This window comes from Suricata suricatta, chromosome 3 (genome assembly GCF_006229205.1).
Source record: "Suricata suricatta isolate VVHF042 chromosome 3, meerkat_22Aug2017_6uvM2_HiC, whole genome shotgun sequence".
NCBI classification, from domain to species: Eukaryota; Metazoa; Chordata; class Mammalia; order Carnivora; family Herpestidae; genus Suricata; species Suricata suricatta.
The window spans coordinates 169,736,077-169,751,961 of record NC_043702.1 but is presented as its reverse complement, the minus strand read 5'-3'; the positions used below and the strand labels follow the sequence as shown (position 1 = coordinate 169,751,961).

Below are 15,885 nucleotides of genomic sequence, written 5' to 3'. Positions count from 1 at the left end.
GCCGCCTCCGCAGACCGAGGCCTCGGGCAAAGCGCCGGCCCTGGCGGGCGGCGAGGGGCAGCTGCTGCGGAGCAACCAGCATCTGGTGGAGCTGATCGAGCGGGTAAAACCCGAGATCGCGCTGCTGAGGGAGAAGTGCAACACGGTGCGCGTGTGGGTGCAGCTGCTCATCCCGAAGGTGGAGGACGGCAACAACTTCGGGGTGTCCATCCAGCAGGACACCGTGGACCAGCTGTGGACCGTGGAGAGCACGGCGGCCTCCTATCTGCGCCGCTTCTCCACCTACTACAACACCAGGGCCAAGTTGGTGTCCAAGATGGTGAAGTACCCGCAGGTGGAAGACTACCGGCGCACGGTGGCTGAGGTGGACGAAAACGAGTACCTGAACGTGCTCCAGATCCTGCTGCACGTGCGGAACCAGTACGCCGCCCTGCACGACGTGATCCTCAAAAACATCGAGAAGATCAAGACGCCTCGAGCCAGCAACACTGACAGCCTCTACTGAGGGCCCTGCTTGCACCCCTCTTTTCCGGGAGGTAGACGGGCTGTTTAGGCAGCCAGAGGGGGTTATAATGACACCGACTGATGAGCCGACTGGAAACGTGCCTTACTGTTTAGTGACCGTTTCCTCCAGCTTATCCCCGCACCGAATACTTCTGGTGTAGTTCTTCCTTGCTTCTTCCTTGCCGAGAGCTTGGGGACAAGTCCTCAGGTAGAAGGCGGTAGGGTTGGCCAACGGGAAGAACTGCCATTTTTCAAAGCAGCTTCTGTAGATGAATGTTGGCCAAGGTTTCTTTTTTATGGCATTGCTGACATTGAATGGTTTGAGAGATTTACTCCAAGGAAAACCTGAAGTTTAAAAGAAAGCTAAGTGAAGCTTTTCCCTAAGGTTCTGCTGTTACTTTGTTCTAACCTCAGAAACGCTCCTTTTGCCGCCACTGTTTTGTTTTGTTTTGTTGTTTATTGCTGCAAGGAAGGGAGTTTACAGGGATGTATTGAGGTTATTGTATGTCTCCAGTTTGGCAGATTTGGTTTTAACATTCTACAATGTACTCAGCATGCTTATCAGAACCGTGGTCTTCGGGTAGAGGGTTTCCCTCCCACCTTGAGAGTTCAGCCCTGGAGTGTAAGAAAAATGAGCGGATAATGAGTCCTAGCTCTTTATTGTTCTAGAGAAATGGACATCCACACCTCCCTCGGGGTGAAGAGGCATCTGTGAAGACTGCTTCCTTGCACAACCACCTTCTACCGTCTCTGCGTCTTTCAGTTTCCTCCCACACAAATTAGGATTTCCCCTGTGTATTCACTTACCTCAGAAGATCCTTTGGTTCACATTTGCTTTTTCTTTTTTTTTCTCCATTGGATTTCATCTCCCTTCCCCTCTTGCCTCTTGAGATCTTTTTAGGGCCTCTCATTTGAATTTCCATCTCCAAGGATGTGGATCCTTATTTAAATCTAAAGACATTAAAAATGTAACTTTGAGTGTCTTACTCCTGCTTTTGTTGCCTGGTTGAGAGGAAACCGTTGTCTTTGCCTCGGTGAGCCACGTGGTTGGGGTTCGTCAAGTCCAGCACTTCCAGATTTCAGTTGCAGCAAATCATTGCACTGAGTCACCTCCTGCATCACAGAGAATTTCTTTCTTCTGATGTGAAGAATCCTTTCTCTGTAATGGTTTTTGTTCAGAATTTCATGTCTTCTAATGATAGTCAGCTTTTTAGTGTTAATACTGTCTGAGGAGCTTCACTGCACGGAAACACCGCCTGAGGGAGTTATGGAATAATACGTTTGGAAAAAGCATGAATGGGAGTTGTGTGTGATGCCTTCTTATATCTGGGAATGAGATGTTTCTGTGCACAGTGGAGCTTCATGTCTTTTTTTTTCATTCAACTACTTGTGCTCTGAATCCTCGTAATGTTTTTAAAACTATATGCATACATAACTGATGACTGTAATGTTTTAAAGTATTTTATAGTAATACTTTCAGGCAATAAATTATTTCTCAAATGAGTTTTCCATGGGGTTAATTTTATTTTTTGTGACATGTGAAAATGTATTCCCCGTTAAAAACTTTTTTCTTTGTGAGATCCTCTGAAACAAGGTGACCATATAAAAGAGTCTGGTGTCTATTTGAAACTTACTTGTTAGGGGCACCTGGGTGGCTCATTTGGTTAAGCGTCTGGCTTCAGCTCAGGTCATGATCTCATGGTTTATGAGTTCGAGCCCCATATGGGCTCCAGAGCCTGGAGCCTGCTTTGGATTCTGTGTCTCCCTCTCTTTCTGCCCCTCCCCAGCTTACTTGCTCGCTCGCTCTCTCTCTCTCTCTCTCTCTTTTCAAAAAATTAAAAAAAACTTATTTGAAATTCTGCCTTTTTTTCTTTTTTTAAATGATATCTTTGTGAGGATATAGTCTTGCTATTTAAATACAATTACTTCTTTTTTTATATATATAGTTTATTTTTGAGACAGAGACAGAGCACGAACCACGAACCGCGAGATCATGACCTGAGCCGAAGTCGACGCTTAACCTACTGAGCCACCCAGGTGCCCCCAAATGCAATTACTTCTGAACCTGCTTATGGATAGGGTGAAAACATAAATAATTTATCTTCTTTTCATTGATCCTGATGTTCCCTCTCCCTGTTTCCCTATTGAAATCACTTTTGAATGAGGCATATTCTTGAGTTTCTCTTCAGTGTGTTTTGGTTGCCAAGAGTGAAGACCGGCATGAACCTTTATGGACAGACGTGACTCTATAGGCTGTTAGAAAAACATTTCCTCTTGATCAGCAAGAATTATGTATGATACAAAGCAGAGATGTGTTCTTTTGCATAGTTTCTAGAATAGAAATGTTTCTGAGATTGAACTTTACCGCATTCATGGTGGGCAGTTTTTTGTTTTTTCTAAGGTGGTAGAATACCCATTATGTTTCCTGAGGTTGGTGTCACTGTCTGTTTGGGATTCTTGGCTTTTCTTTTGCTCTTTCATTTTCCTTAACTGTTTCATCTGAATGAATAAAGAGCTGACCTTTCTCCATGAGGAAACTGAGTTAGAGACATAGAATTCGGTCACAGCAACCTTTGGGCTTTAAAATTTTGCTTATAGGGCCCCTGGGTGGCTCAGTCAGTTAAGCGTCCGACTTCGACTCAGGTCATGATCTCACTCACGGCTTGTGAGTTCAAGCCCCGCATCAGGCTCTGTGCTGATAGCTCAGAGCATGGAGCCTGCTTTGGATTCTGTGTCTTCCTCTCTCTCTGCCCCTCCTCCATTTGCAGTCTGTCTGTCTCTCTCTCTCAAAAATAAATATTAAAAAATGTATTAAAATTTTTTTTATTTATAGTGGGCTGCCTGAGTGGCTCAGGGGGTTAAGCGTCTGACTCTTGATTTGGGCTCAGGACATGATCTCACAGTTGGTGGGTTTGAGCCCCACGTTGGGCTCTGCGTTCACAGCTCGGAACCTGCTTGGAGTCTCTCCCTCTCTGTGTTCCTCCCCCTCTTGCTCTTGTTCTCTCTTTCTCTCTCTCTCTCAAATAAATAACTTTTAAAGAAAAGTAAAATTTTATTTATGGTTTTATCTAGAAAATGCACCTTGTTCTTGGGCCTGTTCTTATTAAGATGGATATGAATATTTATGTTTGCATTTGACATTCCCCCTACCCCCCCGCCCCCACCGGCACCTCGAGTGTTCTCTTTATTTCCCTTGTAAGGTGTTCTATCTGCATCCATAAAAGTGCCAGGAACAATTCGGCAGGCGTTTAATTGCACACGGGCATTTAATGGATAATTTAAGGGAAGTCCAAGTTTGCGTAGTTTTCAAGTATAGTTAATCTGCTACGGCTTAAATTATCTGTTCCAGGGCGCCTGGGGGGCTCAGTCGGTTACGTGTTTGACTTTGGCTCATGTCATGATCTCATGGTTCATGAATTCAAGCCCTGCATCAGGCTCTGTGCTGACAGCTCAGAGCCTGGCGCCTGCTTTGGATTCTGTGTCTCCCTCTCTCCCTGCCCCTCCCCTGCGCATGCTCTGTCCTCTCTCTCAAAAATAAACATTAAAAAAAACATCTGTTCTCTGCATAACAACCATCACACGTTGCATGTCCCTTTTACTCTTAAGCTTTGTCGAACCCCACGCCGGTGTGAAACGCCTGTCTCTGGTACCAGGCGTGCCTTTTACTAAGACATGCGGGTCCTCCGTAGTTAAGGAGTTTTGGCATTTGCATGATTTCCTTGTTCTAACACTATATCCAACCCAGTTGGAGCTGGAATGCTTGTATAAAGTCCCTTCTGCAAAAGTAAACCTTCTGTGACTTTCCCTTTTCTTGCAAATGTTTGCAAAAGCTCTGACAATAATAGACCTGTTTTGGGAACTGGTGTGAAAACACGGTGTCTGGTCTGTTATTTGCTTGTTAGCAGTACTTGCAGCCCCATTTTTTCTTTTTAGAAGACAGCTGAATTGAGAGACCATGTTTTAATGTTTCCTTCTGAAAAAATGGTTTTAAAAACTTATTTTGGGATTAAATCAGTTTAGTTTTAAATTCTTTTTATAATCAGTGACAGCTACTAAGTCAAATTTGGTTGGAAACTTGGATATTGGCAGATCTGGCTTTTAGAACTGAGTGAAAATTCTTTTCTTAAATGATGTAGAAGAGGCTTAATTTTAAAGTTCTTACACTGTGGAGCTAAAGGTTTTTTAAAAAAATTACTGACCTGTTTATAAATTCCTTGGTTGTTAGAGGCAACAGTTTTTATAGTCTTTATGAGGTTTTCATGTTTCTACAGAATTCTTACCAAATGGCCTTAACCATTAATAGATAACTATGTGATCAATTTTAAAGTAGAAAAGAACTATCTCAGTGCTCAGAAAGTTGGGAAAATAAACAGGGAGAAACTACTCATAACCCTCCAGTACAAAAGTATTGACATGTACGTGTGGGTTTCATTTATTTTAAAAATACATACATGTTTTTAAATCCCTGCAAATTCATCATGCATGTTTCTGTAGAGGAGAAGCATTTCTGTTTAAATCCAGTCTAACCAGTACTGTGGTTTCATTTGACTGCTACCCCAGATTCAGACAGCAGTAGGTAAACCCCCTTTCATTTTATTTCCCAGGGACTCTTGGGGCTCTGCCACCTAACGGTGAAGGTGTTTGTCCGAGGCAGGGACTTTGACCAGAGCGCGGAAAACCGGGATCAGGTAGCCAGGAGGACCCGTGCCTGTGGGACAGAGAGCAGAATGCGGAGATGTGTAGGTGAGGAAGGTTCGCCACTTTGGGTCGGAGCTTGTATTAGCTGTAAGAATGCCACTGTTTCGTACTTATCTCCTCCCAAGAAATGCATATTAATTACCTTTATAAAATGCGTAGTGAAAGCAATGGCACTGTTTTCTACTGATTAGATGGGCCGTTCCTGCGCATGATTTGTGATGAGGAGGAGGGAGTCCTACTTCCTCTGTCAACATTTAAACATTTCTGAAAGATCCTTTTGTGCACCGACATCAAGGCGTTTTTTTTTTTCTTTTCTAAGAAATTACTGATCTTTTTGAACACAACAACAACAAAGGACTCAGTCATTTAAGGAACAGGTGCGGGACCACCCTTGCTCTCCGCATTGGAACACTTTCCTGCTAACACATTAAGTATCATCTGCCCACCTCCAACTGGAACTACCCCTGGGAAGTAGAATAGATGTTTAAAAGTTTCATGGTTTATCTTTTCATCAACCGTAGTAGGTGCTTTATGTTAGATGACTGTACATTTGTGTACCGTTTTCTTCATTGTGCTAAGTCTCCCAAGTTCCTAAAGACAGAATTTTAGCAATGAAACTTAGTGACCCCAGTGACTCACATTAAAAATGTCTCACTAGTAAACTGATTTTAATGAATTCTCTCACACAGAGAATGGCGAGTGTTATTTTTACTTATTCATAGAAAACTAGCAGGAGCTGATGAACAGGAAATGAACCTATAATCGGAATTAGGTTCCGTTCACAATTTGGCCGTTTGTTTTGGCTTTGTTACTTAAGCTGACTTTTACAGTTTTCTGGCTTTACCCTGGAAGTCACATCTGCTTCAAATACTATTGCTTTCAGAGTGTAAAGCATTTTGAAATTGTCGAGTAGAGTTTTCAATGTGAATTTTGGAGTCTGAGAGATGTACTTTCGCACCCATTAATTTTACAGATGGAGAAATTTAGACCCAGCGAGTTTCTGTAGCATCACAGCTCATGTATGACAAAGCAAAGTCTAGAAGGCAAATCATCTTCCATTTCAGGCTAGTGCTTTTGTCGCTGAGCTACACTCCCTGTTATCAATAATGAGATTATGTTCAAAGGGAAGTCTTCTAGAGACATGCAAACAAGGAGAATTCCACAAATTAGCATGTCCCTATGAAATGATGTTAATTAGGGGCGTCTGGGTGGCTTAGGCGGTTAAGCATCCGACTTTGGCTCAAGTCATGATCTCATGGTTCATGAGTTCAAGCCCCACATCGGGTTCTATGCTGTCTGCTCAGAGCCTGGAGCCTGCTTCATCATCCTGTGTCTCTCTCTCCCTCCCTCTCTTTCCCCCTCCCCCGCTTACACTCTGTCAAAAATAAACGTTAACAGTTTTTTAAATGTTATTTATTCTGCAAAATTAAAGAGATGTTGAAGTGTTTCCAAGCCCATAATACTTTTATTTAAAGATGATGTAAGAACACTTTTTAAAAATCTCTAACTTTATGTTAAGTGTAACTTTACTTTGGTCATAAAAATGATCCTCAGTAAACAAACCCCAGGAATTTCAGTACCTCCAGGTCCAAATCCTTCTGACGAGGCATTGTTCTGTGCCATCAGCGATGCCATCTGTGTTGGAGGGTGGTGCTAGGAGATCGTGTGGAGATAGACCAGGAGAAGTCTAGTGTAAAAGTTTGTTTTTTCACTTTCATAATGTATATGTGTTTACAATTTCCTACTGACCTATTCCCCCGCCCTAACCTTCACCGCCGAAGAACTGCTGTGTGGAATTGTTATGGCCGCTCTTCCCTGAGAACCCACAGAAGAAAGCAGGGAAAGGAGAAGACCTGTAATTTTTCGTTGGGGTGGAAGCCCGAAAGGGCCATTTCCCAAAAGAAGTTTATCCTCTAGTGTGTTAGGTACAGTAGACACGAGTCTTCAGATGTAACTGGTCATTGGGATGTGCTAGGAGGATAAAAGGCGCACTGGAGTTTGAAGGGATGAAGAAGGGGCGCCTGGCTGGCTCCGTTGGTTGAACATCTGATTTTGGCTCTGGTCGTGATCTCGCAGTTCGTGGGTTCGACCCCCACATCCGGCTCTGTGCTGACAGCTCAGAGGCTGGAGCCTGCTTCAGATTCTGTGTCTCCTTCTCTCTCTGCCCCTCCCCTGCTCATGTTGTCTCTCTCTCTCTCTCTCTCTCAAAAAGAAATAAAACAGTAAAAAAAAAATATTAGGATGAAGAAAAAGAGTGAAATATCTCATTAGCTTTTATGTAGATTACACATTAAATGATAATATTGTAGCAATAGTGGGTTAAATAAAGTAGGTTATTAAAATTTTACCAGTTTCTTGTTTACTTTTTTATTGTATACTAGAATGTTTGAAGTCACCTATGTGTATAAAGTCAGCCCTGTGTGAGAGCTAAGATTTCTAAGGTAATTGAGATGCACCTTGGAGCTGAAACAGAACTTTCCAAAGTAGTGTATTATGGGGACATGGCATTTCATTAAGTGTGGACTTTTTGACTTTCAGTAAAATTAAAAAAAATTTTTTAATGTTTATTTTGAGCGAGCAAGCGAGAGAGAGAATGAATCTGAAGCAGGGTCCAGGCTCTGAGGTGTCAGCACAGAAATCAGTGTGGGGCTTGAACTCATGAACCATGAGATGATGACCTGAGCTGGTAAGATGCTTAACCGACCGAGCCACCCAGGCGCCCCTTCAGTAAAAGTTTTATTGATTTGCCATCCGGGGCGTAATGTGCAATTTAGTAAAAGCCATTCGGAGAGAGGCTAAACTTGGCTTGGCCTTGGAAGTCGGAGTTCCTACAGGAGGGGTGGCTAGCATGCCCCATAAGCATGCCTTCTAAGTACTGTGTCTCTTACCCAGGCTTGCGGGAGAAGTCTGTATGGTTAATTCAGGCAGCTGAATTAGAAACCACATGGCTTGTGAGTTTGGCATCTTACAAAAACCGAGTCACCTGTTGTGTGGATGAAAGAACAGTGTACAAATACCTACAGGCAAAGTCAGGCTCTCCCACAAGGAATAGCGTTTGAGCCCCCAAATCCCCATAATCCCACTGGATTCCATAGTATTGCATAGGATTGTTTCTTTGTATTATTTTTATGTATATAAAATATATGTATAGCTTGTCCACATAAGTCCCTTGAGAAAAGTGAGGAGTTTTTTTACTCTTTATTGTCCCCTATGGGGTTTTGCCTACAGTAAGTTTATAAAGTATTTTGAATTAAATTGAGCTGAACCAAAATGAGATCAAATGACAGAAAGTCATTTCTCCCTTTTCTCCTAAGACCTCTCGTAATTAAGTGAAGCACTTTGCTGCAGCTAGACACGTACATGGATGTGAACCCAGAAATGTGGGAGGATGGTGTGCGACATCTAGAGATCTGATTCAGAATTAGACAGAGGCTAATTTTTGGCTTCTAATTAAGCTTTTTCATGTCACAATAATACAGCTTTTTTAAAAACTTCTTTGATGTTTTTATTTATTTTTGAGAGAGAGAGAGACAGAGAGAGACAGCATGAGCAGGGGAGGATCAGAGAGAGAGGGAGACACAGAATCTGAAGCAGGCTCCAGACTCTGAGCTAGCTGTCAGCACAGAGCCTGATGCGGGGCTCGAACCCACGAACCGCGAGATCACGACCTGAGCTGAAGTCGGATGCTTAACCGACTGAGTCCCCCAGGCGCCCCAATACAGCATCTTTAGAGTACTCCTGGCAGCTCTCCTCCGCTGTTCCCGGGAATTTCATTAAGCCTGTTCGCCACGTGGCAGCTGCGAGTGGTTCCAGACGTCGGCCCCGAACCCCAACTGAAAACGACCTCTCACCCCATTAACAGCGCCACTGATTCTCTTATTACTGCGCTAGCCACGAGTCACGGAGAAGTAAGTCTACTGCATCAAAGAGTAAAGAACCCTGAAAATTGTCTTTCAGACCTTATTCTCTGTGGTCGTGCACATTCGCTTTACTTACCTTCCAGATTTCTGTACTCAAAAGGTTAAAGAGTTTCATTAATGCTTAAGTGTTAGCATAGTTTGTTAAATGGTTATGAAGGAATTCTTTTAGGTTTTAAGTTTTATTTAATAAATGTAAAAACGTAAAATATTTGTCGTAAAAACTTGTCATAAATTTCACACAACGTAGAGTAAGTGTAAGTGAGCCAACACACCACCACCTCCTTCTGCTTCTTTAATATCGACGAATGTGGTTTCCTGGTTTCCCTCCGTTCTGCATTTTTGCTGTGAGACGAGCACAGAGTTATGAACCCATTACCTGCACGTTTCACAGCTCGCTCCGGCACTCCTGTCACGCCCCATCCGGGGCTGAAGAAATTGGACTCTGTGAGGCCGTTTTGTGCAGGAGCAAGGCCCGGCTCTCTGCACCGTAATTAACAGACGGCATGAAGAAAGGCCCCTTAGAAAGGGCCAAGGGTTAATACTTCCAGTAAGAAGCCAGTAAGTCGAATAGAATTCTCCTACATTTCAACTCCACATTCTTGCATTTTATTGTAAGAAGTCTAGAGATGAAACAGTTAACATAGTGGGAAGAATAAAATGATTTTGATGAATGTAATTTCTGTTTAAACGTTTAGAAAGAAGATGAAGCGTACTGGTAACATATCAACTCAGAATAGCTTGATTAAAGCAAGCAAAGAATCGTAGCTTATTATAAGAATATCTCCTTGGTTCTACAGCGTGCACTCCCTTCCTGCTTTGCAGGTACTTACATTCAGACAGAAACCTGTGCGTTACCCGAGACATACTCATTCTGTAAAAAAAAAAAAAAAGTGCAAAGTGCTCTTCAGCTCCCTAAGAATATTTCAGAATTTGAAAATTGAAAATTAAAAATGACACTTAAAAATTGAAAAATGAAACCTCTGCTAAAAGCACAGGCCATGGAAATGGTCTTCGTCAGAATGAAATAGAACTCATTCTAACGTTTCTGTTCCTATTTTAGAAATCATTTAAATTTACTCCAAAAGATTTAATTTAAGAGTTCTACCTAAAAAATAAATTTGAGATTTTTAGTGTTTTTCACAGTAATGCTGTGTTGATCTCTTACCTTAAACAAATGTTTATATGAGAGATTGATTTCCTTGTAATGAATTAATGCCAGAATATAGTTATTCTTTTAATTATTTGTTCTCTTTGAAACTTTACTAATTCCTAAACTAAATTACTCTGAAATCAATTCTGAAATTTTTACCTATGAAATTAGTGGCTGGTTTATTTTCTTTAAAATTTTTTTTAAAAAATACTTTTAAAATTTATTTAGAGAGAGAGAGAGAGAGTGCGCGTGCGCACGAGCGCGAGCCGGGGAGGGTCAGAGAGAGAGGGAGACACAGAATTGGAAGACATGCTCCAGGCTCTGGGCTGTCAGCACAGACCCTGATGTGGGGCTCGAACTCACAAGCTGTGAGGTTATGACCTGAGCTGAAGTCAGATGCTTAACTGACGGAGCCACGCAGGTGCCCTTATATGTTCTTTATGTATTTTGGACACTAACCCTTTATAGGATATATCATTTTCAAATATCTTCTCTCAGCCCACATGTTGCCTTTTAGCTTTGTTTCTATGCTGGCAACAAAAGCATTTTGCTTTGATAACGTCGCAGTAGTTTATTTTTGCTTTTGTTTCCCTTGACTCAGGAGACATATCTAGAAAGAAGCTGCTTCAGCTGATGCTAAAGAAGTTACTGCCTGTGTTCTATTCTAGGATTTTTATGGTTTCAGCTTCATATTTAGACCTTTAATCCGTTTTGAATTGAGTTTTGTATATGGTATAAGTGGTCCAGTTACATTCTTTTGCATGTTGCTGCCCAGTTTTTCCAGCTCCATTTGTTGAACAAGTATCCTTTTTCCATTGAATATTCTTTCCTGCTTTGTCAAGGATTAGTTGACCATGTAATTGTGGATTCTTTTCTGGGTTTTCTTCTCTGTTCATTGAGCTGTATGTCTACTTTTATGCCGGTACCATACTGTTCTGATAATAACAGCTTTGAAATATAACTTGAAGTCTGGAATTGTGATGCCTCCAGCTTTGCTTTTCTTTTTCAAGGCTTGTTGTGGCTACTCAGGGTCTTTTGTGGTTCCCCACAAACTTTAGAATTGTTTGTTCTAGGGGCGCCTGGGTGGCTTAGTTGGTTACGTGTCTGACTTCAGCTCAGGTCATGATCTCACGGTTCATGGGTTTGAGCCCTGCGTTGGGCTCTGTGCTGACAGCTCAGAGCCTGGAGCCTGTTTTGGATTCTGTGTCTCCCTCTCTACTCCTCCCCCACTCACGCTCTGTCTCTCAAAAATAAATAAATGTTAAAAAAAAAAGTTCTAACTCTGCGAAAAATGCTGGAGGTATTTTGATAGGGATTGCATTGAATAGGTAGACTGCTCTGGGTAGTATAGACATTTTAACAATATTGGTGTTTCCGATCCAGGAGCATGGAATGTCTTTCCATTTCTTTGTGTCCTCTTCAGTTTCTCTTATCAGGGTGTTCCGTTTGCAGAGTACAGGTCTCTCGGCACCCTGGTTAGGTTTATTACTAGGTATCTTACTCTTTTTGGTGTAATTATAAATAGGGTTGTTTTCTTAATTTCTCTCTCTGCTGCTTCATTATTAACATGGAAGCGCAACAGGTTTCTGTAGATTGATTTTGTATCGTGCGGCTTCACTGGCCTCGCTCAGCGGTTCCAGCAGTTTGTTGATAGAGCGGCCACATCGTTCTGAGCGTTTCCGTAGGTAAGTGGTGGACACTACCCTCTGTCAGTGGTGACGGCTTCTGCTCTGTAGGGACATCTGCTTAACCACTGAGCTCCGACGAGGAGAGACAAAGATCTCCAACCAGTGTGGTTTCCTCCCGTTGTGCTGCTCATATTACCGTTTCTTTCGTTCTTTCCATGTTACTGTTTCTCATGAGCATATTTCCAGCTGGGTGTCTGCACTTTCTTTTTTTATCCTTTTATGCGTGTGTTATGCTTTGTGTGTGTTTTGTGTGTGCGTGTCTTTCATTACATCTTTATAGCCAAGGAAGATTGTGAAAAAAATGAATTTGTCTAGACATTATAACATCTGTAGGTATACAAGTCTCTTGAAATGAATATACTTCATGTTCCATTGACTTGACTCCCTTTAACAATAAGAAAAAAGATGCACCCATTCACTTACTCACTTTTCTAAAGCTTTAGTGAGCTTCTGTCATTAGCCCGGTATATTCTCATGCTGTGGATGCAAACATTCAAACTTCATCTCTCCTCGAAGGCCCCTTTGTAGTCGGCAGTCCTGAATTCCTTTCACCCCTAGGATACAGACTATGGATACATATATTGTGTAATAATATTTGTTTTGGTGAAATTTGAGATGTACTAGGAAAAGAGTGCATTTAATTGTGGGTAAGACTATGAAATAGGTTAAAAAAGAGATTTTCTAAGGATATGAGTAAGTAATAATCATGATGATAGAGGAACCACAAATCAACCAGAGTAATTAGTCATTTCTATTAACGCATGTCTGGGATGTTAGAAAACAACAGTCTGAAATGAAATAGTCATTAATTGGGAAAATAAACTGTTCCTTAGAAAATACTTTGCTTAGATTTTTCACTGTTTGACTATAAATAACCATTCAAGCACGTTTTGTCTATAAGTTAATCATTTTGCTTTAAAATAAATAAAGTAGTTGTTATAGCGTGGAAGTCATTTGTCTGGAAGACATGAAACAATTTTGAGTGAGGCAACTTTTCACTAAAAGAGTCATTGATGCTAAAATGTTTATTGAGTACCTTTAGTCTTCAGGAACAAGGTCTGTTTCCTGAAAGTTGAAATATTTTTCCCCCCAAAGCAGTGATACTTTATCCTTTTTTGGCTATGGGCTTCCCCCCTCCCAAGCGAAATGCATGTACATATTTAATAGAATGCCTTACATACTTTCACGAGGATCCCACCGTGCGGACCGTACCTTTTCTACCCAGTAGAAACAGACATGTGAGCACAAACTATCATATGTTAAGTGATTCCACTGTGAGAGACCTAAGGATTGGGGGAACACAAATTAGGGCAATTAATTTTGCCTAGAGATTGGAAAGGGAAGGAGAAGTGAGTTGGGCGGGAATCCAGATTATGAATGGAGTTGATATTTTGTGCCAATATAATAGACTAAAAATAAAAAACAGTAAGAAAACCAAATGCTGGTAAGGATGTAAAGAAACCAGATCATTCATCTCTTCTCTGCTGTCATTTAAAAGCAAGAAACCCAAAGACGTTGAGTCACCAGCATAGGTATTTTCCACACAGCTGCAAGTGAAAAATCACAGTGAACTTGGCCGCCATTCGCTCATGCAGCCATCTGTGCAGCTGCTCCCTCCATCGCCCTCCTGCCCTGTGCTCACCTGCTCACAGGAGCTCTTGTGCAAAGCCTTTCTGAATACTTCACAAGAAATGTTTTCGAATGCAATAGATACTGTCCTTGCATGAAGATACTGCCTTTGTGATTATAGGAATAAACCCAAATAAAATATGAAAAGTAAAAAAAAAAAAGAAAAGAAAAACAAAACCAGATCATTGATACATTGCTGATGAGAATGTAAGATAACACAGCCACTCTGGAAAAGTTTATAAAAATAAATGTGCATTAGAATACCAAAAACACAAGTAAGAAAATTTTAAAAATAGATAAATTAATCTTTTTCAAAAGTAAAAATTTTTGTGCTTCAAAGGACACTGTTAAGAAAGAGAGAAGAGAACCCTCCATAATAGGAGAAACTATCTGCAGATTGTGTATCTAACAAGGGACCTGTATCCAGAATATAAAAGGCAGTCTTACAACTTAACAATAAAAAGATAACCCAATTTTTAAATAGACAAGGGATTTGAATAGGTTTTCTCCAAAGAAGATATATGAAAAGCCAATAGCACATAAAAAGATGTTTAGAATCATTAGCCATTGGGAGAAATTAAAAGTAAATGTTAAAAGTATTTAATTTAGTGGGACGCCTGGGTGACTCAGTCGGTTAAGCATCTGACTTCGGCTCAGGTCATGATCTCGCTGTCCGTGGGTTTGAGCCGTGCATCGGGCTCTGCACTGACAGCTCAGAACCTGATTTGGATGCTGTTACTCCCTCTCTCTCTCTCTGCCCCCTCCCCACTCTCTCTCTCTCTCTCTCCTTCAAAAATAAATCAACATAAAAGATATTTAATTTAGTGATTCATATGAAAATAACTTAAATGCATTTTTAGTGAGAAGAGTGGCATTGTTTTACAGTTCTGCAGAGTCTTACTCCCTGATTTCATAGAAACTAGCAGGATTCTCCCGTGTGTTTCTGCATTCAGTCTGTTGCAGTTATGTTGTTTCGGCTGAAATAGAGGAAGAAACTCCTGCTCTTGTACAGATGCATAGTTAGAAAAGGATGGAATATCTTAATGCTGTTTTCAGATGATTGTAGGGGTTATTATTTTTTGATACTACATCAAAATTCAGTAGGTGATCATTTCTTAAAAGATGAATTGTCAATGAAACCTTTATATTCCATCACCTTAAAATTCATTGATCTGCCTTGTACTTTTTTTTAATGTTTATTTATTTATATTTGAGAGAGAGAGAGAGCTAGAGTGTGAGTAGGGTTTGGGGGAGAGAGAGGGAGAGAAAGAGAATCCCAAGCAGACTCTGCCCACTGTCGGTGCAGAGCCCAGTGCCCGATGTGAACCCACGAATCATGAGATCATGACTCAAGCCAAAATCAAGAGTCAAACACTTAACCCACTGAGCCACCCAGGCGCCCCTGATCTGTCTTGCACTTTGAGTGGAACTTTTACCCTTTCTTGATTTTGTAAGCATCCTGTATAGGTCATTTGGAAAATATTGGTTCACTGAATTATCTAGACTTTCCAAATATTAACACATATCATTACATAATATTAGAAAATTGCATTCAGGGGTACCTGGGTGGCTCAGTTGGTTGAGTGTCCAACTCTTGGTTTGGGCTTAAGTTATCATCTCATGGTTTGTGTGTTCAAGCCCCACGTGGGGCTCTGTGCCGACAGTGTGGGGCCCTCTTGGGATTCTCTCTGTCTCTCTCTTGCTCTCTTTCTGCCCCTTCCCACTCAAATAAAGAAAGGAAGAAAAAGAAAATTGCATTCATTAATATTACCACCAGTGTCTCGCAAGAAAGTCATGCTCATGCAGGTGGATGCAAAGCTTCCAAAATTCTTATTTTCACTTGACAGCTCAAATGTTATCAGTTGCAATATATATAGTCAACTGTTTTCTTTGAAATGACAGATAGGGGTGCCTGGGTGGCTCAGTCAGTTAAGCCTCTGGGCCTTGACTTTGCCTCACGTCATGATCTCATGATTCATGGATTTAAGGCCCACATTGGACTCTGCTCTACAGTACATAGCCAGCTTGGAATTCTCTCTCTGGCTCTCTTTCTCTGCCCCTCCTCAACTCATGCTCCTTCTCAAAATAAGTAAATAAGCAGCAATCTCCTACTTGACACATCCTCCAAGGCAAGGGAAATTAAAGCAAAACTGAACCCTTGGGACTTCATCAAGATAAAAAGCTTCTGCAAGGCAAAAGAAACAATCAAGAAAACTAATAGGCAACCGACAGAATGGGAAAAGATAGTTGCAAATGACATATCAGATAAAGGGCTAATATCGAAAATGTACAAGGA

The 15,885-nt window shown here is 41.3% G+C and overlaps 2 protein-coding genes across 4 annotated transcripts in view; both read left to right on the top strand.

Annotated features, from left to right (window-relative positions):
* LOC115288417 (proteasome activator complex subunit 3-like) overlaps nucleotides 1-1,998 on the top strand; it is a 2,423-nt gene extending 425 nt beyond the window's left edge. The window contains exon 2 of the mRNA XM_029935733.1: nucleotides 7-1,998. Coding sequence (XP_029791593.1) covers nucleotides 7-505 — 499 coding nt within the window. The 3' untranslated portion in view covers nucleotides 506-1,998. The remainder of the gene's footprint in view (nucleotides 1-6) is intronic.
* ATF6 (activating transcription factor 6) overlaps nucleotides 1-15,885 on the top strand; it is a 185,037-nt gene that overhangs the window by 111,942 nt on the left and 57,210 nt on the right. The window lies entirely within an intron of this gene.